General features: G+C 44.1%; 1 protein-coding gene across 3 annotated transcripts; it reads left to right on the top strand.

Annotated features, from left to right (window-relative positions):
• Positions 1-27,066, top strand: 5-FCL (5-formyltetrahydrofolate cycloligase). 3 transcript variants are annotated; one of them, XM_086516347.1, is made up of 9 exons: positions 1-260; positions 582-722; positions 24,818-24,970; positions 25,083-25,124; positions 25,222-25,267; positions 25,388-25,458; positions 26,426-26,460; positions 26,567-26,587; positions 26,721-27,066. In XM_086516347.1, the coding sequence occupies exons 1-9, from the start codon at positions 104-106 to the stop codon at positions 26,829-26,831; spliced, it is 777 nt and encodes a 258-aa protein (XP_086372473.1). In that variant the 5' UTR covers positions 1-103; the 3' UTR covers positions 26,832-27,066. The 3 variants fall into 3 exon arrangements, with proteins under 3 accessions (XP_086372473.1, XP_086372472.1, XP_086372471.1); XM_086516346.1 differs by having other exon boundaries at positions 9-260; positions 26,426-26,587; positions 26,739-27,066; XM_086516345.1 differs by having other exon boundaries at positions 9-260; positions 26,426-26,587; positions 26,736-27,066.

The following is a 27,066-nucleotide window of genomic DNA, read 5'->3' as shown; positions in this document are numbered from 1 at the left end:
AGTCCTTGTTGCATTGGACACTCGATGGCGAACGAATTTTTACGTCTCTAGCTGACGCGGGAAGGAGACACCTCCCGCCCTGGCGCGCCGGGCGATCCTTCAAATGCCGTTGTCGTTCTTATCGTGTCAGCGCCAGACTTCGTACCTCCCAGCACAATTCTCCACAGTCATGTCCTCCATCTTTGAGCAGAAGAAAGCCCTTCGTTCCCGCATCAGGCGTGAACTGCGCCTCCGTTACCCTTCTCTCGCCCTTGAAGAAGGTACACCTTAACATTGTTCAGCTTTATCCCTTCAATGGTAATCGAGAAGCGTGCAATGTGCTTTATGCATCCGCCACTTCACGGGTTTTTGCACAGCCTTCCTGTCCACTTCTTACCTGAGCTGATATGCTCACCCAGCACTTTGAGCAACGTTGGGGTGCTAGGGTATTATAAACTCAACGGTAATTGCTGCATTTTTGAAGTAGATCATCAGCATTAACTTGTCATTGGAACATCCCTTCATTCGTGGCATTTTCAAAATTTCCACTTTATTCACACAAGTAGCAGTCACGAAAAGTTTTCTATTGCAATTGCTTGCAGATCCCATGATTCAAAAGTACATTTTGGAGTCTCCATGGTATAAAAACAGTCACCACATCTGCGCTTACATAAGTTGCCCTTCCATCCGAGAAGTTGGCACGACACAAGTAGTCTCTGATATTTTCCAGAAAGCAGAGACAGGTGTGTGATCAAATTGTTTCTAATTTTCTTTTGGGTTTTTGTTGTGTAAGGTTCTGTACCAAGTGTCACTCAATCATTTTCAATTAATGAAAGTTTCCTTTGTAGTTTTTTGTGTGCTTTATTCCTGGAAAAATTTTGAAGCTTCAAAAGTATTCAAGAATATGCTCCTAGATCTACCAATTTGAATTTGAACTTGCTGAGGGAAGCATCACTTTTAGTTGGCATGCCGCACAATTCATCCAGTGGATCTTGCCCAAGAGTAACATCTATCAGTGGTGAGTGAGGTAAGAGGGAAAGTTAATACAATCCATTCTTCCATGTATCCCCTCTGACTTCTCCCATCTATCAGGGGTGAGTGAGATAAGAGGGAAAGTTAATACAATCCATTCTCCCATGTATCCCCTTTGACTTCTTGGTCGGAGACTTTTATCTCAGATGGATACCATATGCTTGTGAAAGGTGACCTTCATGCCAAGTTTGCAAAGCTCATGTACTAATAGGAGCTGGAATCACAGTTGAGAACATACAATACTTCAGAGAGATGTGTTCTCCCTATGCCGTTTGAATAAGCTCCATAGCCTCCTCACTGTGTGTAGTGACCAATGACTTGTATCAATGATAATTTTACCGTCATATGACCTGTCACATGGCTCTATGTGCAAGGTGGACATGCTAGTACTACATTAGGTTTGTTTATTTTGGAACCCTCTTTGCATAAATAATTTCTACAAGTGTTTGATGAATGTGGCTACACTTCTGTTGGCATCCGACAACACTAGCATGTAGCTTAGGATAAATGGAAAGTCGCTATCCACTTCTCAAGTCACATGGATCACTGGGTTATGAGATACGGCCCTCTCAATACCCTAAAACTATGCATGTGCACATGTACACTTTGAGGAAAAGTCAACAGCTACGACGGAAGAGTTTCAGGTAAAAGAGTAGGTCATACATTTTGTATAACAGGACAGGTAGGGACAGTTCTGAATTCAGAATTCAGAGTGGGAATACCAAGAGGCGCAGGTAAGACATGATCCAAAGGAGAACACGCTTTGAGCAGTTTAGATACACCTGACGATGACTATTCAGTTGGAATTTGAACAGAAAGAAAGCTAAATCTTTGGCGAGAAGAAAAGGAGGGGGGCTACCCAATTGGCTTTTACCAGACGATCAAGAAGTAGACAAAATGAAACCTAGGCATAGAGGCTTATCCAAAGGGGATTAAGATCAACAAACATCTTGAAAACAAAGTCAAGGAAAAAGCAAGACAGCCTTTCTCGAAATATTGAGCTGTCAACTAAAGATTGCACCAGGAGATAGGGCCAAAATAACTTTTATCATTGGATGGGGTGCATTTATGTATCAGCTTATGCCATTTGGATTATGTAATGTCCCAGCAACATTTCAGAGATATATGATGGAAATTTCCAGCGAATTCTTGCACAAATTTTGGCAATCTTTGTTGAAGTTTTCACTATCTATTCATATGAAGAAATGCAACCTATTCTTGGAGATTGTATTTGAGTGATGCAGGGTAAAGAGGATTTGTATATTTGTCACAAACGGGAGCGCATAACAATATCAAATATTCACGGATAAATAGAATTTATCACTTAATAATGAAGCCAATTGATATATATATATATATATATATATATATATATATATATAGAGAGAGAGAGAGAGAGAGAGAGAGAGAGAGAGAGAGAGAGAGAGAGAGAGAGAGAGAGAGAGAGAGAGAGAGAGAGAGAGAGAAAAGATCGACATAGTACTGGGACCAAAAGATGGGTTGGTCCCCCCCTGTAAAAGTTTCTCTATTACTGGGGAGAAGTCTTTACAAGCACTCGAATTGAACGTATTACCACGTTCGTTCTAGAATGAGACTTGATGGTACTCGGAAGCTTCGGCTTCCTATTCTCAAGGCAAAACCCTATTTGTAGGAACTTTCGTTCATCCTCGAGAACTAAAGTTCTTACCTCTGGATTTCACCTTCCAGACCTAGGGCATGGCATCCCTACGTTCCATTTTCGACTCTATTACCAGAGTCCCCTTCCCCCAGACAAACTTTGCTTTCTTGGTCGTGAAGTTCGTCCTTGGGAATCTGCTCCCCTATCCAAACTCGAGAGTTCACCACTCTCAGATCCCTCGATCGTCTTCGAGATTCCGGGTACGAAACCCTTGGGCTGATCTGGCTCTAGCTCCTCAGAGCGCTTTTCTCTTGCAGAGGCTCATGCCTTCCTTTGCTCCTACTCCCTCGCATTGAGGAAGTACTCCTGTAACAGAAATGGACACTCCAAGTCAAGAATCAATCACCACAGCACCAAATAACCACTTCAAAACAAGTTACAGATCACAATAGATTTGCACTAGCCCGGCGGAGTTCCGTGCCTAGAGATATTGGCCCCAAAGACTGGCGCGCCTTATGTCAAAGTACAAAGAGCGGTTAGGGTTTCACTCTCAGACTCTGTGTCCAGATGCTCTGCAGAGTGAGCCCCTCACCGCGTATTTACAGATTACAAGGGATGCCCAAAAGCAGAGCCCCAAAAGCTGTCAAAAATAAAAGCAAAGTTTCCCTCTCTCTCTCAAGAGAGTAAAAAATAAAGCAGTTAATTGCTCTCTCTCTCTCTCTCTCTCTCTCTCTCTCTCTCTCTCTCTCTCTCTCTCGGCCAATTTGCGTCGCGCATAGGGTTCCTTTTCAATTCCGTAAAATCCGAAAATCCGTACGCTGGCCACGTGGCAACTTTTAGGGTTTCAGCCAGAAAATTAGGGTTAGGGTTTCCAAAATTTAGGGTTTTTGCAAGTTAGGGTATTTGGTAGAATTTAGGGTTTGCAAGAATTTTAGGGTTTTTGGCAAAACTTAGGGTTTGCAGGAATTTTAGGGTTTCTGTAGAAATTAGGGTTTTTGTTGTCGGTAGCCACGTCATCACTTTGTGACATACCCCCCTCTTGAAAGCATTGTAATCGACCGCGATTACGCTTGCAAAACCGACATAAGCCATAAACCGTCTTAGCAGACACTGACTGTTAGTATCTACATACTAGGAACACACATCTAGCACATGTACCAAATCGACAGTCACATCACACGACATCACAGGACATCACTAGACATCACAGGACATTACATGACATTCAACATTCATTCGGATCTTAGACCATGATTTATCGGCAATGTAGCTAGCAATCGCATCTAGGTCCAATCGGGACCTCATCGATGTCTGATTGACTAACCCCTATTGCAACCATGTCTATTCGAGATTAATCAGACCAAAATGCTGCAGTCGTTTCGTCTATTAGTTCCTCCACTTAAAAGAAGTCAAGAACAAATCAATATTATAATCAGGAATTCCATTTCATTAAAGTCATACAACAGAATACTTTCAGCTTTCAGTATCCCTGAAGCTCAAAGAGACATCAGTGACTCTAGTATCTAAATCAAGGCATCTGTTGACAAAGGAGCGGAGTGACTCCCCTCTTGTGCATCCCACTGCACCATATCTCCAGCCAAGCTGAATTCTGGGTTGCGTTTGGAATAGACTATGCTAAACCAAAAGCATCGAGGTAAAGTTTCACAATCTGAGGAGTATCTGCTAGGTCCTCCTCCTCCATCCAATTCGCATCCAATGCAGGATAGTTCTTGAACTTGACCAACAACCGCCTTCGGACTTTACCTTTAGTCTTCGTATCCTTATGTGCCAAAATCTGTTCAAGAACAAGGATCTCCTCGTTTTCTTCCACTTCGGGTTGCTCATCAGGCTCCCCATCATCAGGCACATCACCCTTAAAAGGTTTCAAGAGACTCACATGGAATGCATTGTGAATCCTCCAAATATCTGGCAGTTTCAAACGGAAGGAGACATCATTTATCTTTTCAGTGATCTGGAAAGGTCCGTAGTATCGCATACTAAGCTTTGGAAAAAGCCTCTCCTTTCCCTTTTTCTTTCGTAGGCGTGCCTTCTCAAAACGTAAGAGCACCCAATCATCCTCCTTCAATTTCAAGTCGCGACGATGGCGATCCGCTGCCTTTTTCTGTCGTTCTTGAGACTTCTGCAAAGTCTCGCGAACCTTGGCAAAAGCCGTATCCAAATTTCGCGTATATTTATCCGCTTCAAAAATCTTATCTTTCGTGCTTAGGAAGGGTGGAACCTTCGCAGCATCTTCAACAATCTCAAATGGCGCCTTCCCCGTCCAAGAGTGTATCGTGTTATTGTAGGCAAATTCCACCAAAGGTAGGTACTTTTCCCATTGAGTCTTCTGATCCGAGATATAAGACGTCAATAAATCTAGAACCACTGAATTTGCAATCTCAGATTGCCGATCAGTTTGCAGGTGGAACGACAACGAGAACTGCAACCGCGTGCCAATGTTCTCCCAAATTGCCTTCCAAAACAAACTCGTAAATTTGGGGTCTCAGTCGGAGACAATCGTCTCAGGCATGCCATGTAATCTGAAGATCTCGGCCACAAACAGTCTCGCTAAGTGATTCGGCTTGACTATTTTCTTCACTGGAATGAAATGAGCTTGTTTGCTAAATCTATCAATAACAGTCCAGATACCATCGTGACCACTCTGTGTTCTCGGGAGATCAAAATTGAAATCCATTGGAATACTTTCCTAGGGGGGGTGGGTATAGGTAAAGGTTGTAACAATCCCTGTGCCTTATGCCTGTCAAACTTGACCTTCTGGCATACTAAGCAACTGCGCACAAACTCTTCCACATCCTTTTTGAGTCTCGGCCAATAGAAGTATCTCTCTACCCCCTTCATGCTGGTAGCAATGCCGCGGTGACCCGTAAAAGGTGGACAATGGCATGCAGTCATAACCTTTTCCCTCAACGGCTGTGTAACGCACAACATGGTTTTTCTCATCAAGTAGCCTTCCCGAATGGAGTATCTTGCTACTATCTCCCCATCTCGTATCTGTGTGAAAATATCCGCAAAATCTGTATCTGTGGCATATTGGTCGACCATATCCTCGAAGCTCCTATGATGTATTGCAAAAATAGCCAGAACCAACGGTTTCCGAGACAAAGCATCTGCCACCACATTCTTCTGTCCCTGCACATGGACATCTGCTTTTCCGAAAGCTGCTTTTGTGACAAGTAGTAGCGCAAACTCTGATGGTCTGTAAAAACAGTAAAATCCGCTCCGAGTAGGTAATGCCGCCACTGAGTAAGAGCATGGATACCCGCCAAAAGCTCTTTCTCATAATCTGTGCTGCCATCTCCGGCCTAGAGAACAATCGGCTCTCGTAAGCAATGACATGGCCTTCTTGCATTAAGACTGCACCCAGAGTACGACCACAAGCATCACAATATACTTCAAATGACTTTTGCAAGTCCGGCAAAGTCAAAACTGGTCCCGTAGTCAATTTCTCTTTCAATGTTTGAAAGGCAGTCACCTCTGTGGATCCCCACGAGAAAGGGACTCCTTTCTGTGTCAAGATATGCAAAGGGGAAGCAACCTCTGCAAACTTTCGTATGAACCGCCTGTAGTACGAACACGGTCCCAAGAAGCTTCTAACTTCATGGACATCCTTCAAATCGGGCCAATCACGTATAGTCTCTATCTTGGCCGGATCCATTTGCACTCCTGTTGCTGAGACAATGTGTCCCAAAAAGTGTATCTCTGGTAGGAAAAATTCACTTTTCTTTGCATTAATCACTAACTTGTGATCTCGTAATGCCTGAAAGACCTGAAGCAGATGATCTTTGTGTTCTGCCTCATTCTTGGAGAAAACAATGATGTCAAAAAAAGTGCCAACAAATAGCCTGTACTCTCGAAAAATTCTGTCCATCATTCGGTTAAATGTCGTAGGAGCATTGGTTAAGCCAAAAGGCATCACCAAAAACTCAAATAACCCAAAAGAACGTCTCTCGGCGCGATTCGGATCTGATGATATCCACTCTTCAGGTCAATCCGGCTAAAGCACGAGGATCCTGTAACCTGACGAGTATATCATCATTCCTAGAAATCGGAAATCTGTTCTTGATGGTGATTTTGTTGAGAGCTCTATAATCGATGCACATTCTCCAAGATCCGTCTTTCTTCAAAACCAACAACACTGGAGAGCAACACGGTGAAGTACTAGGCTGGACAAGACCCTTTTCCAAGAGGTCTTTCACTTGGTTCATAATCTCTTCATTCTGTGCTCGGCTCACATGGTAAGGTGGTTGGTTTGGTGGTGTGCTTCTACGTATCAGATCAATGGTATGATCTTCAGGACGTAGGTGGTAACTCGCCTGGTAGGCCCTCTGAGAAGCAATCGGCGTGAGAGTGGAGAAAATCTTGGCGTTTTTTTACAAGTTTAGACATATTTGTCCTATCATTATTGCGCAATTCTTTCATAAAGATTGAGTAAACAAACAGACTGGATTTCATTAATATTGAAATGCCGAAGCTGATACAATAGCGACAGACTCGCCCTTTAGTTCAATATCAAGTACAATGGTTTTGCTCTTCTCTATAGTCAAAGTCGCTTTCCTCGCTCGATAATCGACCACTGCGTTGTTCTTGTGGTACCAGGGAATCCCTAAGAGAACATCAGAACCCTCCAAAGGCATTATGAAGAAGTCCTCATGCCCCAAATAGCCCTGACAATGCATCCGAAGTTTGCCAATGGCAGGTGTAATGGCTACGTCCCTGTCGGGTGCCGCTAGAACTGCCTCCGTAGGTGGTCCCATCCGATCGGGAGTGATCTCGAGCCGCGCCGCCAATTCCGGTGAAATGAAGTTGGCCTTGGCTCCTCCATCAAAGAAGATCAGGGCCTCTTGATCTTTCACTTTGCCCCAAGCTCGGCAAAGTTCTGTACTCTCGGCCATGGTGTCGGGATCGGTACCCACACAATCTGGAACCAGTCCTGTTTCATCTTGCCTTTTCGTCCACGTTCCTTAGTTGCTCTCAAACTGTTAGGCTTGCTCTCGTCCTTATCATTCCGTTCTTTCTGTGCCTTTTTAGGGCACTTCGTGGAGATATGTCCATGTTCCCCGCATCCAAAGCACTTCCCTGCTCTTGATGTGTCGTGCATCCTTTTTCTCTGGGTTGCTCTTTTTCTTTCTACTTTCAAGAAGTCTATTTTGCTCGTTGTGTCATGGCCGCATCTGTGGGGTAGGTCAGACTGCTAGAGTGAATGGCAAAGCCCTGCTTCGCATGACTCATCAACTCTTGAATAGAAACCGACTTCTGTTCCAAGCAGTGATCTCGGATCTCTGTAGGTAGACCCAAGGTGAACCGCTCAATCTGTCCTTTGACTGAGATCTTCTTGAATGAAGAGGCGGGTAGAAAAGAGCTCCAGAATCTCTCACAGTAAGCATTGATTGTATCTTTCTTGGTCATCCGAAGATGGTTCCAAGCAACTCGTATATCTCGTTTATACTTTTGCGTCAACCAAGAAGAAATAAAAAGCGTTTTAATTTTCAGCCATTAACTGGCGCAGTCTTGTTTAAAAGAAGCGTGGACCACCAAGTGCGAGCATTCCCCTTAAAATAAGAGGCAGCTCTCCGAATCTAGGAGTGCTCTGAGTAGCGTCCTCCCGCGAAAGCGATGTCAAACTGCTGTATAAAAGACAAAGCCTTCAAAGCATCTGAGTATCCTAAAAAAGTGTCAAATTTGATCGAGTGGCCACCTTCCTTAAACTCTTGGACTTTCTTGCTTTTATCTTCGAGAAAGTCATACTGGTTGGCTTTATAAAAATCTTCTTGTTCGCATAAAAGTTTCTGTCATTGGAATCCGAGCTGTCTGTAGACGAGTCCTCAGTAGAACTGTCAGTCTCTAGGCAAGATTTAGCCTTCTTTGCCTTTTTCTTGCCCTTTCCGAAGTGTTGTTTCTTGCTTTGCTTTTTACCTTTTTTGTCTTCTTCGCTCGAATCTGAAGAGCTAGAAGAACTGTCAGAAGAAGAAGAAGAAGAATTGGGTACTCCTTCAAAGTGAACACGCTTCTTCTGTTTCTTTGCTTTGTCAAATGTCGACTGACAACCCAAATATCCCGGGAAGTCAGTGCTCTTTTTCAGCTTTTTGTCGTGCTTCTTAGCTTTCTTTTGCGCGTCAAAAAGCTAAGCAATGCGTGCATCAACCACCTCTTCTAATTCCTTCTCTGAATATTTCTTGTGAGCAAAAGGTTTCTTGAGAGCAAGTTTCGGGGGTGGTGTAGTGGTTTTCTGCCACTGCTCATGCACTTCTTGAAAAGAAGTCTCGCTCATATACTTTGCAAACTTTGGGTCCTTCGCAAAATTGAGCATTGCATCGCCGATCAACTGACGACGCTCCATCCGATCAACTGACGACGCTCCATCTCTCGCCGCTCCGCCTGAGTAGGCCGAGGCGGGCCACTCTCTGTCGGAATCTTCGTTGTGATCCCTGCTCGCATCTCTAGATGCAGAGGGAGTCGACTGATCCTTGCGTGAAGCCATAGGTGCCGTGGAAAAAAAAAATGGGGGATCAGATTTCTCGTAGAAGAGAAATCGACCGTGCTCTGATACCACTGTAACAGACTTGGACACTCCAAGTCAAGAATCAATCACCACAGCACCAAATAACCACTTCAAAACAAGTCACAGATCACAATAGATTTGCACTGGCCCAGCGGAGTTCCGTGCCTAGAGATATTGGCCCCAAAGACTGGCGCCCCTTTCGGTATTTCTTTATGTATTAAATCAATGTCAAAGTACAAAGAGCGGTTAGGGTTTCACTCTCAGACTCTGCGTCCAGATGCTCTGCAGAGTGAGCCCCTCACCGTGTATTTAAAGATTACAAGGGATGCCCAAAAGCAGAGCCCCAAACGCTTTCAAAAATAAAAGCAAAGTTTCCCTCTCTCTCTCTCTCTCTCTCTCTCTCTCTCTCTCTCTCTCTCGTAAAAAATAAAGCAGTTAATTTTCTCTCTCTTGGCCAATTTGCGTCGCCCACAGGGCTGCTTTTCAATTCCGTAAAATGCGGAAATCCGTACGCTGGCCACGTGGCAACTTTTAGGGTTTCAGCCAGAAAATTAGGGTTAGGGTTTCCACAAGTTAGGGTTTCTGGCAGAAATTAGGGTTTTTGCTGTCGGTAGCCACGTAATCACTTTGTGACAACTCCTGCAAGCAAACAATCAATAAACCAAAACATAAAAATGTTACCTTCGATGCCTCGACACTCGGAACGCAACTCGGTTCACGAGAAGCAACTTCCCGGAAGAGATTGCTCTGTAGAAACCCGTCTCCCAATCCTACACACTGAAGAGGTGTGTTCTCGGGTTCCTTCTCGTAAATCAACCTTGCCTACAACGTTTATGGGCTGAAAACAGAGAAAAAAACAGCAGCTTGTCCCGATGGAAACTCCTTCCGTAGGCATTTCTTCGCAATGGAGCTCGCGTGCATGGCCTTGACGTCATCTGGTACAGTTGGGGCAGCCATGGGCATCACTGGCGAGGGCGTCTTTGTGGCTGAAATCTGCAGCAACTCCATCTTTTCTCCAACGTTGGCCTTTTCTGCTGCCCTAGAGTGCGAGAGAGAGCATGCTTTTATATCTGTTGGCAGTTGGCCAGAAAAGGGAGACCTTCCCAGCAAGAATAGAGCAGCAAGAGGGGGCGCCAAAGAGAGGGATCGATTTGCTTTTCTTGCTAAAAAGAGAGAGTGGGATCGCTTTTTTTTTGCTAATTTTGGCCAGCAGGGGCGCCCTCTTTTCTGATGCTTTGTTTATGTATGAGTGGGCTGCCAACTTATTAAGTGGGCGGCCGGCCAGAGTTAAAAATCATTTGAACCTGATAAAAAACTTTGTAAAACATTGTGAGGTAAAAACTAATGCTTACACAGCACTCCCTAGGAGTCCTTGAATGCAACCTCATGCACAGATGCAATGTAGACATAGACTTCCTCGCGGAAAAGCATCAGCTTTCCCGAAAAGCAACCTGCTTTCACAAAAAGCAAATCTATTTCCTTAGAGTTTCCTCTGAACCCATCTTCATTCAAGTGCTTGCCCATTCCTTGTGCACAATTTTAGCACAGTTCGGAATTTCCTCCTGACTATGGATATTCCCTTTCCGATGCACCCGTCACCCACCTTGTGACGCATGAGGAATACCCATCACCTAGTCCTTTCCTATCGAACATACGGTACAATCTCCTTCGCGATGCTCTCTGTCACCCATCCCATGACGCATCAGAGATGTCCGTTTCCGAATGGTTGAATACTTCTTCCCGATGCTCCCTGTCACCCATCCGATGTGACGCATCAGAAGTACCCGTTCGTGGTGGCCTTATAGATATCCCTGTTCATAGTGCTCCCGTCATTACTCTGAATGACGCACTAGAAATATCTGTACTTGGATGTTAGGTGTAGTGGAATGAATGTTTGAACTTTGCTCAAGATGAGTGCTCCGAATTGTGCTCAAGGGTTCCTTTTTATTATGGAAGGGAGAGCCTTCTGTTTCTTTGTAAAACCCTCCTCTGAAGGCCCCACTCTCTATGGCGAGAGCGGTCTACTATTGATTGCACAAATCTCTACAATGCTTGGACTTGCCGACGATGTCGAGGACGATGAGGACGACGACGAGACGGGCTGAAATCTGAAAATTCCAAGGGCTGAAATTTGCAACTCTTTATCTGCTGATTCTGACTCTATGTCGATGACGACGATGCGACGACGACTCGCTGAAAACGCAGATGCTGAAATCTGCGTTTTCCGGGCTGAAACTGCAAACTTCGATGGATCCCACTGTGGGGCGAGGAACTGCTGCGGGAAGGTGAGATCTGCGAGGTTTGGGACTTGATTTGTGGTGTCTAAAGGCTGAAAATTGAAAACGCTGGTCCTATGGTTGATTCTGTCGCGATGATCTGCAAAAATGCTGAGGTTGTTCTGCAAACCAAAAACGCTAGGCCTGAAAACTGACCTTGCGGAGAAATCTGCTAATGCTAGGAAATTTGTTGTGTTGCTGTGGGAATCTGCTAACGCTGGGGCTGATCTGCTGTCTACTGTCGTCGGGAATCTGCAAGTGCAAAAACGCTGGCTGATTTGGTGCAAAAACGCTAGGCCTTTTGTTGAGGGAAAATGCCAGAGTTGTCGCGGGGGTTGGTCTTGCTGAGAAGTTGCCTGTTAAGCAAGGTGCTCTTGCTGCCTCTTCTGCCTGAAAGTGCTAGTGCTAGGTTTTTATTTATACAAAATTAGCAAAATTGCCCTACCTACTTTCCAACAAACGCCCCTAAAAAAAAATAATAAGTGAAAAATGTCAAAAATAGGGAAAATAGGCCTATGCACTGTAAAAATGCTACTAATGGGATGTGACTGGAATCTGATGGTCATGCTGTGCGCAACCAGAGGATATGCATCTAATCTAAGTGTCTGGACATGCACGGTCTGCGAACAGACTCACAAAAGTGCCAGATCACTTCCTATTCTAGACTGACTTGACTGAACTGAATCCTGGTCATGCTGTAGCTTGTCCACGGACACATAGGGTTGGATGTGTCGCGTGACATTGGATGTCTCCAGTGAGAAAAACCCTCTCACATCAAATTCCAATAATTCATTTAGAATTATTTTTTCCTCATGTTCCAAGCGAGAAAACCCTCTCACTTATAGATCCAATAATTCATTTAGAATTATTTTTTTGTCAGATAAAGCCAATTTAGCAACATCCCTCTCACTTATAAACAATTGTCCTCAACTGTAGAGGTCCAACTGAATCGCCCGGGGAGAAACTGGAAAAATTTTAAATCTTGCTCAATGGTGAGTTGAGCTGGTCCTTTCTCAAAAGAGAACTAAAAAATTAAATTAAACACAAACTCAATAATCCAATACTTACCTTACTGGCTCATGTCCTTCCTCCTAGTACCTCGAGGATATCCTTCTTTCCAACTGTCACAAGGCGGGCACCACGTGCCAATAGAAAAGAACCACCCCAGAGAGTATTGGCCCCAAACCTTGGCGCCCCTTTCGGTATTTCTTTATATTGCATCAACAAAGTACAAGCTGGTACTCCAGACTTTGCACCTTCTCCAGGAAGCATGCCAAAGAATGAGCTCTAATCTCATATTTAAAGGCCCTTGGCCTAAAAAGCAATCACAATGAAAAGCCTTCAAAACTCAAAAGCTCTTGGTTCAAAAAGTAATGCCAAAAGATGCCAGCTTTTCGTAAATCGCGTTGGTGTTCGTACAGCAGGCCACGTGTCAGTCCGCCACGTCAGCAAATCAGGGTTAGGGTTCCTGATTTTAGGGTTAGGGTTTCGGGTAGAATTTAGGGTTTTTGATTTTAGGATTAGGGTTTCAACAAGATTAGGGTTTCATCAGAATTAGGGTTTTGGGCAAAATTAGGGTTTTTGATGTTAGGGTTAGGGTTTCAGCAGAATTAGGGGTTTGACATGTCAGCAGTTTGTTACATCTCCCCTTCTTGAAAGAGAGTAATCGTTCGCGATTACAGCATATCTGCAAAACAACTTAAGTTAGCTCAAAAATTTTCGAGGGTCATTCGGAGGGACAATCAGTTTGCTCTTTTTATTAAGGAGTTAGCTTTTCCTTTCTGCTCTTTTGATCAAGGAGTTAGCTTTTCCTTTCGGTTGTTTTGATCAAGGAGTTAGCTTCTCCTTTCGTCCATATAGGAACTTTTGATATTCCGGCATAGTAAAATTAGCCATCACACCCAGACCGTACTGATCTTCCACGGGTGTCTTGATGCACTAAAATTACATACCTAGGCAATCTCATCCAATTAGGAATATTCAGTGGTTGGCACATCACAATGTAACACAAATGCTTACATATGCATGTTACAAGACATAGAAACATAAAGCCGCTGATGAACACTCCTCTCGTATATCCTAACAAGGTTCGAGCCGGCAGATATTCAACGACTCCCTCATCACTCCTCCCGCATAACCTAAAATGGTCTGGGCCGGGAGATATAGAGGCCTTTTACAACCAAATGCCCCCCAGACCAGAGCCTGCGTCGTTTGGAGGTGCTGAGAGTAACCACTGCTCAGATTTCTTAATACTCCTCCCGCATAACCATCCAGGTCTGGGTCGCGAGTCATAAAAACAATTATTTTACAAGCATACAACCAAACGCCCCCAGACATCGGCTTGCGTTGTTCGGAGGTTTTCAAACATACAACGAAACGCTCCCCAGGCATCGGCTTGCGTCGTTCCGAGGTTCAAACAATACCAAAACAGTATTTCTCACTTCTCCACCCGGGAGTAAACTCACCAAGCATTGAAACTAGTATCAAACTAGAGTCAAACAATTCAAATCGGCACTAAAACAGGTTCAAAACAGATACCATCCATTTCAAACAGGATCACCAAACAAGATCAAACAGAACTCAAACTTTAAAAGCAATCTCGACATTAGTCGAGCTCGAAAAGTCGATTGACTTTCCATCTTGAAACCTGCACCAAACATTAGGGTTAGGTTCCTTCCATGAGGTCGTAGCGGAGCACAGCATGGTCCGTCAGCTCTTGGACAAACAATGTTGCTTTGGCGGTGATGGTAGTCCCAAGATAGCAATCGCACTAAACCTCCAAGGTCATCTGCTCGTGAAGAGACATCTACTGAGAGATGCCGAGAAATTTCAAGATATAATCTGCTAGGGTTTCCATGGCAAGCATTTCAGGATACCCCACTCTGCCAGAAGTTGCACTCTGAAGGAAGATGTTAGAAACCATTGAAAGCTTGCCAAGTACTTTGAGTATGTTGCTTGGTAGCTATCAACATCTGCATGACACTGCCTCTGAGAAAAACAGTGACTCGAAACAAATCCTGGATCCTTCTTTTGCAAGTGATCTTAATGGCTTATGCCCTGTAAGACATGAGCGGTGAAGACGGGAGCGCGCCCGATGCGCGATGAAGTAAGGGTGAGAGTGGCTAACAGATCCCTCAAATAAAATTCCAATGATCCCTCGAGTAAAATTCCAATAGCTCTCTCTGCTCTTTTGTCGGACCGGTATGCTTTCAGAAAAGCACACGCCTGATGCTCTCATACCACTGTCACAAGGCGGGCACCACGTGCCAATAGAAAAGAACAGATTGAACAGACCTTTAGCACTTCAATAACAACTGAACTGAAAGAGAGAGAGACGACATGCGACACGGAGTGGCGGAATTCCACCCCTGAGAGTATTGGCTCCAAACCTTGGCGCCCCTTTCGGTATTTCTTATATTGCATCAACAAAGTACAAGCCGGTACTCCAGACTTTGCACCTTCTCCAAGAAGCATGCCAGAGAATGAGCCCTAACCTCATATTTAAAGGCCATTGGCTACGTGTCAGTCCGCCACGTTAGCAAATCAGGGTTAGGGTTCTTGATTTTAGGGTTAGGATTTCGGGCAGAATTTAGGGTTTTTGATTCTAGGGTTAGGGTTTTAGCAGGATTAGGGTTTTTGATTTTAGGGTTAGGGTTTCAACAGAATTAGGGTTTTGGGCCGAATAAGGGTTTTTGTTTTAGGGTTAGCGTTTCATCAAAATTAGGGTTTTTGATTTTAGGGTTAGGGTTTCAGCAGAATTAGGGTTTTGACACGTCAACAGTTTGTTATACCAACAGATCGGAAGTTTCCTTATTCGAGACTCTGTTCATGTAATCCCTGACTTGCTTGTGATTCTATCGGGCAAACCGATCCCAATCTTCTTTGATGCCTTCCTCAAAGCATAGAGGAAAAAAATTTGTTAGAAAATTTAGCCTTGAATTGAATCCAAGTCTTGTTGTAAGTTCCTTGCAGAGCTTTGCTATACCACCAAGTACTTGCAATCTCCTTGAGGTGTTTGATCCATGCCTCACCTTCGACGCTTCAGAGAAATTGCCGTTTGCAAAACGCAGTTTCAAACTGTCGAACGAAAGTGGTAGGTTTCGGGACATCTTCCCTTCCATCAAAAGTATCAAACTTGACTGGTGTGTTCTGAGGTCTAGAGACCTTCTTCATATCCTTCCCAAAATGACGGGATTTCTTGGCTATGGTTCTGGATTGATGTTCATGGATATTTCTTGGGTTCTGAAGGATCTTGAGCATTTTGCACCTCGGATTCTCTATGTTCTTGAGCATCATGCTCTTGTCGCCTTCTCAGAGAATCCAAAGTCTTCCCGACTTTTTTGAAAATTTTCCCAACTTTGTGAGCTTTTCCTACAGGGCTTAGGGTTCCGTTCACTTACTTCTCTCTTGGCTCGTCATGGCTTCTTCCCGTATCATCCCGGGGTCGTCCTCCTTTATAGAGAACAAGAGGAGACTATGCTCTAATACCACTGTCACAAACGGCAGCGCATAACAATATGAAATATTCACGGATAAATAGAATTCATCACTTAATACTGAAGCCAATTGAGAGAGAGAGAGAGAGAGAGAGAGAGAGAGAGAGAGAGAGAGAGAGAGAGAGAGAGAGAGAGAGAGAGAGAGAGAGAGAGAGGGGATCGACACAGTATTGGGGACCAGAAGATGGGTTGGTCCCCCCCCCTCGTAAAAGTTTCTTTATTATTTGGGAGAAGTCTTTACAAGCACTCGAACCGAGCGTATTACCACGTTTGTTCTAGAATCAGACTCGATGGTACTCGGAAGCTTCCACTGCCTATTTTTAAGGCAAAACCCTATTCCTAGGAACTTCCGTTCCTCCTCGAGAACTAAAGTTCTTACCTCTGGATTTCACCTTCCAGACCTAGGCATGGCATCCCTACAATCCGTTTCCGACTCTATTACCAGACCCCCTTCCCATAGACAAACTCTGCTATCCTGGTCGTGAAGTCCGTCCTTGGAAATCTGCTCCCCGATCCAAACTCAAGAGTCAGATCCTTGGATCGTCTCGTAGATTCCGGGTACGAAACCCTTGGGCCGATCTGGCTCTAGTTCCTCATAGCGCTTTTCTCCTGCAGAGGCACATGCCTTCCTCTGTTCCTACTCCCTCGCGTTGAGGAAGCACTCTTGCAAGCAAACAATCAGCAAACCAAAACATAAAAACGTTACCTTCGATGTCTCGACATTCGGAACGCAACTCGGTTCACGAAAAGCAACTTCTTGGAAGAGATCTCTGTGCAGAAACCCTTCTCTTCCAATCCTACACACAGAAGAGGTGTGTTCTCGGGTTCCTTCTCGTAAATCAGCCCCGTCTACGACTTTTATGGGCTGAAAACAGAGAAAAAAACAGCAGCTTGTCGCGATGGAAACTCCTTCCATAGGCACTTCTTTGCGATGGAACTCGCCTACATGGGCTTGGCGCCAGCTGGTACAGTTAGGGCAGCCATGGGCATGGTGGCGTCTTTGCGGCTGAAATCTGCAGAAACTCCATCTTTTCTCCAGCTCTGGCCTTTTCTGCTGCCCCAGAGTGAGAGAGAGAGCATGCTTTTATATCTGCTGGCAGTTGGCCATAATAGGGAGACCTTCCCAGCAAGAATAGAGCAGCAAGAGAGGGAGAGGGATCGCTTTGATTTTCTGGCTAAAAAGAGAGTGGGATCGCTTTTCTTCTGCTAATTTTGGCCAGCAAGGGGGGCGCCCTCTTTTCTGATGCTTGATTTATGAGTGGGTGGCCGGCCAGACTTAAAAATCATTTGAACCTGCTAAAAAACTCAGTAAAACATTGTGAGGTAAAAACTAATGCATACACAGCACTCCCCAGGCGTCCTTGGATGCAACCTCATGCACAGATGCAATGCAGACATAGACTTCCTCGCGGGAAAGCATCAGCTTTCCCAAAAAGCAACGTGCTTTCACAAAAAGCAACTCTTTTCCTTAGAGTTTCCTTTGAACCCATCTTCATTCAAGTGCTTGCCCTTTGTCAAACCGGTGACGTGGCAACCCTAGAAAGTTGTCCCAACTTATGGCCAAGTGACGAGGGGACCCGGAGGACACTATAAATTAAGTAAAGCAGTCGTTGACGTGGCTGGCATACAGATTTCTGCGAATTGTGCTGATTGTACGAATCTCCACAAATCGCACTGATTTGGCAGTTTTTGGAAGACTAGCTGCTTTTGGAAATTTAGCTTTTATTTTCAAAAGCTATTGGGGCTTTGCTTTTGGGGCATCCTCTGTAAGAATAAATAAGCGTTAGGGGCTCACTTCTCTAGGCATATGGACGCAGAGATTGAGAGTGAGCACCCGCGTGCTCTTTGTACTTTGCACACAGATTAATATAAAATTAAATTCCGAAAGGGACGCCAGTCTTTGGGACCATTACCTCTTGGCACAGAACTACGCTGGGCCGTGTCGTCTTTTGTGAACTGTTTTGAAGTGAATCTTTGTTGTGTCGCGGTAGAATCTTGACTTGGGGTGTCCAAGTTTGTTACAGTGGTATCAGAGCACGACCGATTTCTCTTCTACCGGGAAATCCGATCCTTTTGTCGCGACACTTATGGATTCCAACAAGAATCAATCGACTTCTTCTGCATCTGTTGATGCGGGAGGAGATCACGAAGAAGATTCAACCGAATTAACAAAGGAAGAGTACGAGCCACCTCGGCCTACTCAGTACGAACTTCAAGAGATGGAACGTCAACAGCAGGTTGGCGAGTGCACAAAGCAAATGATTAAATTTGGGAAGGACCCTTAGTTTGCAAAATTTTTGTCTTATCAATCCATCGCTGAAGTGCACACTCAGCCACGGAACCACCCATCAAACCGGCAATCAAGAAACCTTGTTCTCGGAGGATGTTTACAGAACAAGATGAAACCGGCCTGTTCAATCCAAAAAGGGCGGTAGACTTTACTTCAAACCTTGATTTAGCTTTCACCCATTATTAGTCGTCTATTTTACCTGTACTTTCAAGACACAACAAAGGGGAGAGGGATACAGGCTGCTAGATTGCACCTGTATGAGTAGACCGACACCAGATTGGCCCCTAACTTAGGCGCCCCTTTCGGTATTTCTTTATTGTTCAAAAGAGGGAATAAACGTTGTGGTTCCCTACAAGCTGCCCCGCACAAACTCGGCTGAATTTCCACTGTTCCGGCCTGATTTCGGCAGCATAACTGTACTAGGACACTTCACAGTCAGTATTCCCACGCATTGACTGACCTTCCCAACGCATACGGGCACTTTACAAAACCTGGCGAGAATCTGCAGCACGCTGAATTCTCTGTTTTCAGCCCCGAAAATGCACCAGATCACCTGTACGGCGGTCCCCTTGCGTCCCCGAACCTCCTGGGGGTATTAGGGTCCGTTTAGGGCCAAAACCCTAAACCTGCAAAAATACACAGCAGGCTGTAATTTACTGTTTCGGGCTCCGTTTCGCGTGCCGGTCACATCCGTAGCAAGTCCTCGAGCTCCCGCACCTGTAGGGCTACTTGCCCTTTGAATCGAACGAGATTTCTGGCGTGAAACCTCTCCGAATTCACCTGTACCTGCAGGGGATTAGCCGCTAGCTAATCCAGTACCTGTGCAAGAGGCTCTTGCCTCGGCAATCGCGCATGAACCCACACAACTGTACATTGGTCAAATGAAAAGCCCACTAGTGGGGCATAACATACTGCCAAAGGGGAGAGAGAGGGCAATGCATAGCGTGCAGGGCATCACTCCTGGCACCGCACTGTGCATAAGAGGGAAAGCAAGCACTCTATAGCTCTTAACCTGTGACAAAACTGAAAATGAGGCTCTCCCCCTCCTAAATTCAGCGCCAACTCTTGTTGCATGAGGCAAGTGCACCAGAAGGTGCCACTTGGCACATTTATAAGCATTTTCCCGTTTCGGGGTTGCCGTCTAAAAATATCCCAACCGGTTGCCCAATTGACTTCACGGTAGAGTAAGAAAATGTTCCCCTTGTCATTTCGGAGGTAATGACGTCAACACATTTTCAGGTCCCAAAATAGCAGTTCCCTAAATTTTAGGAGATGCTGCCATTGTATCTTTCTAGGTCATTCGACCCCTCTTTGTACACTGCGGCCACATCCAGAATTGAAATGTAGCCTCTGTAGCAAAGGATTCCAGTATGGCTAGTCAATGACCCCACTTTGGCTAACCATAGTCTTTGTCCAACCTTAGTGCTCTCTTGCCCTCAAGCCTGGACTCCCTCTGAACAGTTCCACACTAGCTATGCAATGCAGGGCAGTTAGATTTCCTGAGGGGTGTTTCCAAAAAGTGAAAGTAAATAGATAATAAGAAAGAAATCAACAAAAAGGATAGATAGTAGTCACACGCTGGTGACACAAGAACTACAGGAGGTGGTTCAGACTCAGATCAATCAGCTTTTGGACGCGAACAATCAATCCAAAAAGCAAGTGAAAAAGCCAAGAAGGGAACTTACTACCCTGGTTATTTGAGCTGTCAATCTTCTTTTGCATCTACAAGAAAGCTAAAGAAGCGTGTACGCTTTGAAGGACTACCCAGTACTTCTTCTTCCTCTTCTTTTGACAGTTCTTCTAGCTCTTCTGACTCGAGCGATAAGGACGGAAAGGACAAAAAGCGAAGCAAAAAGCAAAGCTTTAGAAAGGGCAAGAAAAAGGCAAAGGAATTCAGATTTTGCCCAGTTTCTGATAGCTCTACAGAGGAGTCATCCTTTGACAGTTCGGACTTTGATGACCATATGTTTTAAGCAAAGAAGAAGCATTTTTACAGAGCCAACCAATATGACTTCCTTGAAGACAAAAGCAAGAAAGCAAAAGAATTCAAAGAAGGTGGACAATCGATTAAATTTGAATCCTTTTCTGGGTTCCGAGATGCTTCGAGGGCTTTGGCCTTCATCCAGCAGTTTGACATAACCTTCTTTGGAGGGCATTACTCAGAGCACTCCAAGATTAGGAGGGTTGCATCTTTTCTTAAAGGCAATGCTCGAATATGGTGGTCCACTCTTCTTCTGCGGAAGGAAGCTCCAGTCAAGTGGTTGAAATTCAAAAGGCTCTTTATTTCTTCTTGGTTGACCCGGGAGTACGAACAGGATATACGAACCACTTGGAACCATCTTCGGATGACCAAGGGAGATTCTTTGGACGCTTATTGCGAGAGGTTTTGGGACTCTTTTCTACCAACCTCTTCATTTAAGAAGGCTCTTTTAAGGAACAGATTGAGCAGTTTTGCTGTGGACTCCCTATAGTGATCCGAGACTACTGCCTTGAACAAAAATCGATACATTCGGGAAATTTGACTTCCCCCAATGATGGGATTCTGACTTAGAGAACTTGACAGACCTCCAACAATGAAAGTAGAAAGAAAAAGAGTTCCCAAGAAAAGGAGGAGCTTGTTTTGGAGGGCTATATGGGAGAACATTGAGACACGGTTGCAGTTCTTATCATCATTCCACCTGCAGATAGATGGGCAATCTGAGATTGCAAATTCAGCTGTTGTGGATTTATTGAAGTCTTATATTTTCGATTAGCAGACTCAATGGGAATTTTTTTTGCCCTTGGTGGGATTTGCCTACAATAACACGATCCACTTTTCGACGGGGAAGGCGCCATTTGAGATCATTGAAGGTGCTCCGAAGGTTCCACTCTTTCTTAGCACGAAAGATAAATTTTTTGAAGCCGACGAGTACACGAGGGACTTGGACATTACATTTGCCAAGGTTCGGGACGCTTTAGCGAAATCTTAGGAACGACACAAGAAGGCAGCAGATCGACACCGTCGCAATTTGAAATTAAAGTAAGACGATTAGGTTCTCTTACTTTTTGAGAAGGCACGCCTAAGAAAGAAAAGGGAAAGGAGTGGCTTTTTCCAAAGCTTAGCATATGGCCCTTTCCAGATAAAAGAAAAGCTAAATGATGTCTTCTTTAGATTGAAGTTGCTCGATACTTGGAAGATTCACAATGCATTTAATGTGAGTCTATTGAAGCCTTTTAAAGGCGATGTGACGGATGACGGGGAGCCAGATGAGCAACCCGAAGTGGAGGAAAGCGAGGAGATACTCGTTCTAGAACAAAATTGGCACACAAGGACAGAAAGATAAAAGGTAAAGTGATTAGGCGGTTCTTGGTTAAGTTCAAGAACTATCTGCATTGGATGCAAAGTGGATGGAGGAGAAGGACCTAGATACTGCTCAAATTTTGGAACTTTATCTTGAAGCATTCGGTTTAGCATAGTCTACTCCGATAGAACCCCGACTTCAGCGAGGGTGAATCTAGTGCAGCGGGTTTGCACAAGAGGGGAGTCACTCTGCTCCTTTGTCAACGGGTTACTCCGATTTTGAACAGAGTCACCGACGTCCCCTTTGGGTTTTAGGGACACTAAAGGGTTGAGTAGTATTTTGCTGTATGACTTTATAACTGGGATTCCCGAAAATGAAAATGATTGATTTGTACTTGACTTATTTGAGTGCAGGAACCGAAAGACGAAATGATTGCATCATTTCGGTCTCATAAATCTCTATAGATATGATTGCAATAAGGATTAGTTAATTGGGCATCCGCTGTCGGAATGTGTGCTGTCTAGTTGGAAAGGTGCAGGACCTCTGGTTGTGAGAGTTCGTGATGAGAGCCACAAACACTTTAAGAAAAAGCGTTTATGTAAAATCAGGTGACTGAAAATCTAAGAGCGTGCGTGACAGCAAAGTCACAAACCCTCTTTCCTATCGTGTTTGGAATTTGCTTGTTTTTGTAGTTGAGATTATGATGAGAGGATCACCAAATCACATTCAATTTCACTTAAAAAGACCATTTAAAAACACTAAAGTTTCAGTCAATGCTCATACAAGCACAAACCTCAATCAAAACCCAAACCTCTTTCATGGTATCATGTAGTCTCGCCCCCAATTACATAGTCGTAACATCAAACAATTGAAAGGAATGCTCGAGCTTCCACCTTTACGGCGACGATTTTCTGATTTTGCAGAGATTTAAGAGCTTCTATATTGAAGCCCACATACCTTTTTGATAAGGGGAAACCCTAATTCACTCCCTCACAGGCTCAGATACAAGATTGTGAAGAGGCGGGATTGCCCTACACATAGATTGAGCAACCATGGAAGCAATTGATAAATCGCAGGTTTTTTCAGTAAAAAGCAGACCTCCTCTCTTCCCCACGGCAATATGAGCTGACGTGTCAAATTTTGGGCCATTTTGCCACTTTGGACCAAAACTAGGTCATTTTCAACTCATTTTTGACCCAAAAAATGCCATTTTTGATGCGAAAAATCCCTAACGGAGTCAGAAAAATCCCTAAATTTGTGGGATCACTCGCATAAGCATAAACAGCCTAGATATATATCATTTTTTCATCAATATACCATTTTGGATCACTTTCCATGCATTTTTGCAATGGCACCTGTTAGTTGTTATTTTTGACAGTTTTTGCCCGCATCAGTCTTTATAGGCGAGATGAGTGTGCCACCATGAAACACTTGAAGTATGTACATCATAAAAATAAAACCAAAATATGCATCTTATAAAGTGGAAAAGCACGTAAAGGCGCCACATCCAGGGCCACGACTCCTTAGATAGGTATGTACATGATAGCAACCGTAGTAGCCGCTTCAACATATATCACAATATGTACATGATTGCTTTTATTTACATGCATCGAGAAGTGTCAAAAGTGAGGTGAATGTTTTTATTTCACACTATGTAGGTGCCATGGCACGACACCGTGATGTTCGCAATCCTCCTTGAGAACTAAAGTTCTCACCTCTTGATTTCACCTTCCAAACCTAGGGCATGGCATCCCTACATTCTGTTTCCGACTCTATTACCAGACCCCCTTCGTGCAAACAAACTCTTCTTTCCTGGTCGTGAAGTCCGTCCTTGGGAATCTACTCCTCGATCCAAACTCGAGAGTTTACCACCCTTAGATCCCTGGATCATCTCCCAGATTCCGGGCACGAAACCCTTGGGTCGATCTGGCTCTAGTTCCTCAGAGCACTTTTCTCCTGCAGAAGCTCATGCCTTCCTGCATAACAATCAGGAAGTACTCCTGCAAGCAAACAATCAGTAAACCAAAACATAAAAACGTCACCTTCGATGTCTTGACACTCGGAACGCAACTCGGTTCACGAAAAGCAACTTCTTGGAAGAGATTATGTGCGAAAACCCTTCTCTTCCAATCCTACACAGAGAGGAGGTGTGTTCTCGGGTTCCTTCTTATAAATCAGTGCCGTCTACGACATTTATGGGCTAAAAACAGAGAAAAAAGCAGCAGCTTGTCGCGATGGAAACTCCTTCCGTTGGCAGTTCTTCGCGATCGAGCTGGCCTACATGGCCTTGGCATCATCTGGTACAGTTGGGGCAGCCATGGGCATTACCGGCGGCGGCGTCTTTGCGGCTGAAATCTGCAGCAACTCCATCTTTTCTCCAGCGCTGGCCTTTTTTGCTACCCCAGAGTGATAGAGGGAGCATGCTTTTATATCTGCTGGCAGTTGGCCAGAATAGGGAGAGAGTGGGCGCCAAAGAGAGGGATCGCTTTGCTTTTCTAGCTAAAAAGAGATAGAGTGGGATTGCTTATCTTCTGCTAATTTTGGCCAGCAAGGGGGGCGCCCTCTTTTCTGATGCTTTATCTATTAGTGGGCTGCCCACTTATTAAGTGGGCGGCTGGCCAGACTTAAAAATCATTTGAACCTGCTAAAAAACTCTGTAAAACATTGTGAGGTAAAAACTAATGCTTACACAGCACTTCCCAGGAGTCCCTGGATGCAACCTCATGCACAAATGCAATCCAGGCATAGACTTCCTCGCGGGAAAGCATCAGCTTTTCCCAAAAGCAACCTGCTGTGGCATCTGCAGTACCACCAACCCACTCCTTGACCTGGGTGTGCACGCAGGGCTGCCTAGGGTCTGGATTCCAAAGTGTGGTAAGCACACAAGATGCTCACAAATCAGCCCATGTTTCTTAGTTATTGGGACTCATGTAGTCAATGGCCAGTTGACACTGGTTGTTCCTGCTGCAAGTACCCATCTTGATGTCTGGGGATGTCAAGCTAGACATACAACAGATGTCCGTTCAGCATAGTGTACAAGTTGCAGTGTGTACTTGATGCTATCAAACTCCATCGTTGTTGTTCCTCAGTTTTGTGATTTTGAGTATTCTGGCTACCTTAGATTTGTACAAGCTAGAAGATTAGCAACCACTTACTAAGTGAGTTTGACTTTTCTTGATGGACCCTGATGTGTTATGGGTCAGCTATGCACATGGACTGTCTGTGAAGCTGCTAACATAATGTGGTTGTTGCAGGAGGCAGCCGATTGTATCCTAATAGCATGTATCATATGTATAACTAGCCTTTTCAATGGCGTTTTTGACAGAGCATCCAAAGTCTCTGTATGTTCCTTGGATTCAAGACAAGCAAAGTCACTTGAAATTTTTTCACATATGCTCCAACGAAGATTTGGCTGCAAATTCAATGGGGATCTTGGAACCAATTCCAGTGAAAAGTGATGGAAGTCCTCGAGAAGATGGTATTTGTTATACTTGATTTGCAGTTTTAAGAAATCTGTCTTTATAGCCAGAGTTATTAAGATATGTCACATCTTGAACCTGTTAATTAGTTTTCTGTTGATTGTATTGCAGTTATGCAAGCTGATGTGCCAATTGATCTTATTCTAATGCCTGGTAGTGACTTCTAAAATCTTCTTTGTTTCCTGCTGGTTGATCATTTGCAGTATAATGATTTTTCAATTGGAACTTCTATTTTTCGCCACACATATAGGACTCGCGTTTGATCGGGCAGGGCGGCGACTTGGTCGTGGCGGCGGGTATGTTTGTCTTTTACCGTTAATCGGATTATGTGTAAGCTCCACCTGTAGTCTGTTCAAGTCGGGTTCACTGGGCTAAAGCTATATGGGTCTGATTTATTTGCAGAAGTTTTGCTGCAGGTACTATGACTGTTTTGTGAAGGAATACATATCGCATGCAGAAAAGAAGGGCTGGAGGTCCCCGTTGCTGGGTAGGCACCGATACCTTTCAAACGGTCCACAAATATTTATTTGTTTATTTCATTATTTATCTACAAATATACAACACAGCGAAAACAATCCGATTAAGATTTAGGTTGTCAGTGTTTTGCCCCTGTTTGTGCAACATAGCAATACACTCAAGATGGATAAATTTACTTCCTCTATTTCCTTACAGTGTGCATTTAGAACCCTTGAATAGAGTACTAGTTTAGAACACGAGGATTACATTTGTGCTTTATGGAAACAGTGAACCAACACAATATGTTAACAATGCCCATGTTTGAACAATGCATGAGTCTGCAGGCATGTCCATATACAGAAAGCACATTCTCACTGTGTTCAAGTGCTAAGGGACCATACTACTAAGTTAAGAACAGGGTGTGATGTCATTGGCCAGGGTTAACTAACTTTAGGCGGGGACAGATTTAAGAGAGGAACACATTAGTTTTGTTCAAATTTGGAATCCGCATGTAAGTAATAGGGGACCAAGGGAAGTTTGTACGGGGATTTTAGGAGCTTGTTCTGGCTGGACAATGCAAAGAGCTTGGTGGTTTCTCCATGTGATTATCTGCATAAGTGTGTCTGGTAAGATTTTGTTCCTGTAGCTGATACATAGAATCCCATACAATGCTTGGGACCATCACCACCCACTGCGTTGTCATTCTCTGGATTAGTACTTCTAATGTATGTTGTCAGCAGTGTTGTGGTTCAGAAGAATGAAATGCGTTAAGTACATTTTTTGCTAAAGGTATTCTCACGAAGAAGATTATCTATGCTTGGTTCGTTGCATAGTTGATTATTCTGGCTGAATATTTTATTGCATGCTTGTTTTCAAAGGTTTGTGCTAAGAGAAGTTCAAATTTTCCATAGGAGTAAGGAACCACATCTTCTAGTCAAATGAAGTTTGCAATGCTATTGAATGCTACATGTTCTTAAATGCTTTTCTACTATGGACAGTGGGCATGGCTTACTCTTTGCAGATCCTGGATGAGGTGATCCCTACTGATGCCAAAGACATGCCAATTGATGCGCTGGTTTCCTCATCTGGAATGCTGCGCTTTTCAGATCACGCTCTTTTGAATCAGATATAAATGCCAGGCATTTGAGAAGTGGATATCGGTGAGCGAGCAATTCTGTTTTGACCAAAGGAAGTCTGAAATATTTGAATGATGCACCATTAAACAAGTCTCTTTTGCTATGAAGTTTTTTGATGGAGAAAATAATCAAGTATAAATAGTGAAAAGCTCTGCAGTCTCTTTTGCCACAGAAGATTATCGAGTCTAAGTTGAGAAAGCTCAGCAAAGATGATCAAGCCGCTTTGTTGCGGTTTTCAGTTGGAGCAGAAATTGCATCGAGAAAATAATAGCGCTTCAGCTCCCACATTGTCCTCTAGGGGCTTGCATGGCTTTTTCAAGTTTGTGGTGCCCAGTGGTAAAATGCACATCACACACTAAATGGCTAATTTTGAATGTTGAAAATTAGACCATTTAAAAAAAAAAAAACCTTCCGTTTCCCTGTTTCAACTTTGTGTTGATCGTCTTTCTCTCTTGCTATCAAATGAGTTGAAGGATGACTTATGGTTGTTTTCTCTTTTGGAA

The sequence above is a fragment of the Adiantum capillus-veneris genome, chromosome 7 (genome assembly GCF_014529385.1).
Source record: "Adiantum capillus-veneris isolate H3 chromosome 7, ASM1452938v2, whole genome shotgun sequence".
In the NCBI taxonomy this organism is placed as follows: domain Eukaryota; kingdom Viridiplantae; phylum Streptophyta; class Polypodiopsida; order Polypodiales; family Pteridaceae; genus Adiantum; species Adiantum capillus-veneris.
The sequence above is the reverse complement of the archived record's forward strand: the minus strand, read 5'-3'. Positions and strand labels throughout refer to the sequence as shown.

Bases quoted from the DNA above. Each gene is read 5' to 3' on its own strand.
- 5-FCL (XM_086516347.1), top strand. From the start codon at position 104: ATGCCGTTGTCGTTCTTATCGTGTCAGCGCCAGACTTCGTACCTCCCA. The intron at 723-24,817 runs GTGTGTGATCAA...CGTTTTTGACAG, and splicing joins TTTCCAGAAAGCAGAGACAG to AGCATCCAAAGTCTCTGTAT. The intron at 26,461-26,566 runs GTGATCCCTACT...TATAAATGCCAG, and splicing joins CTTTGCAGATCCTGGATGAG to GCATTTGAGAAGTGGATATC.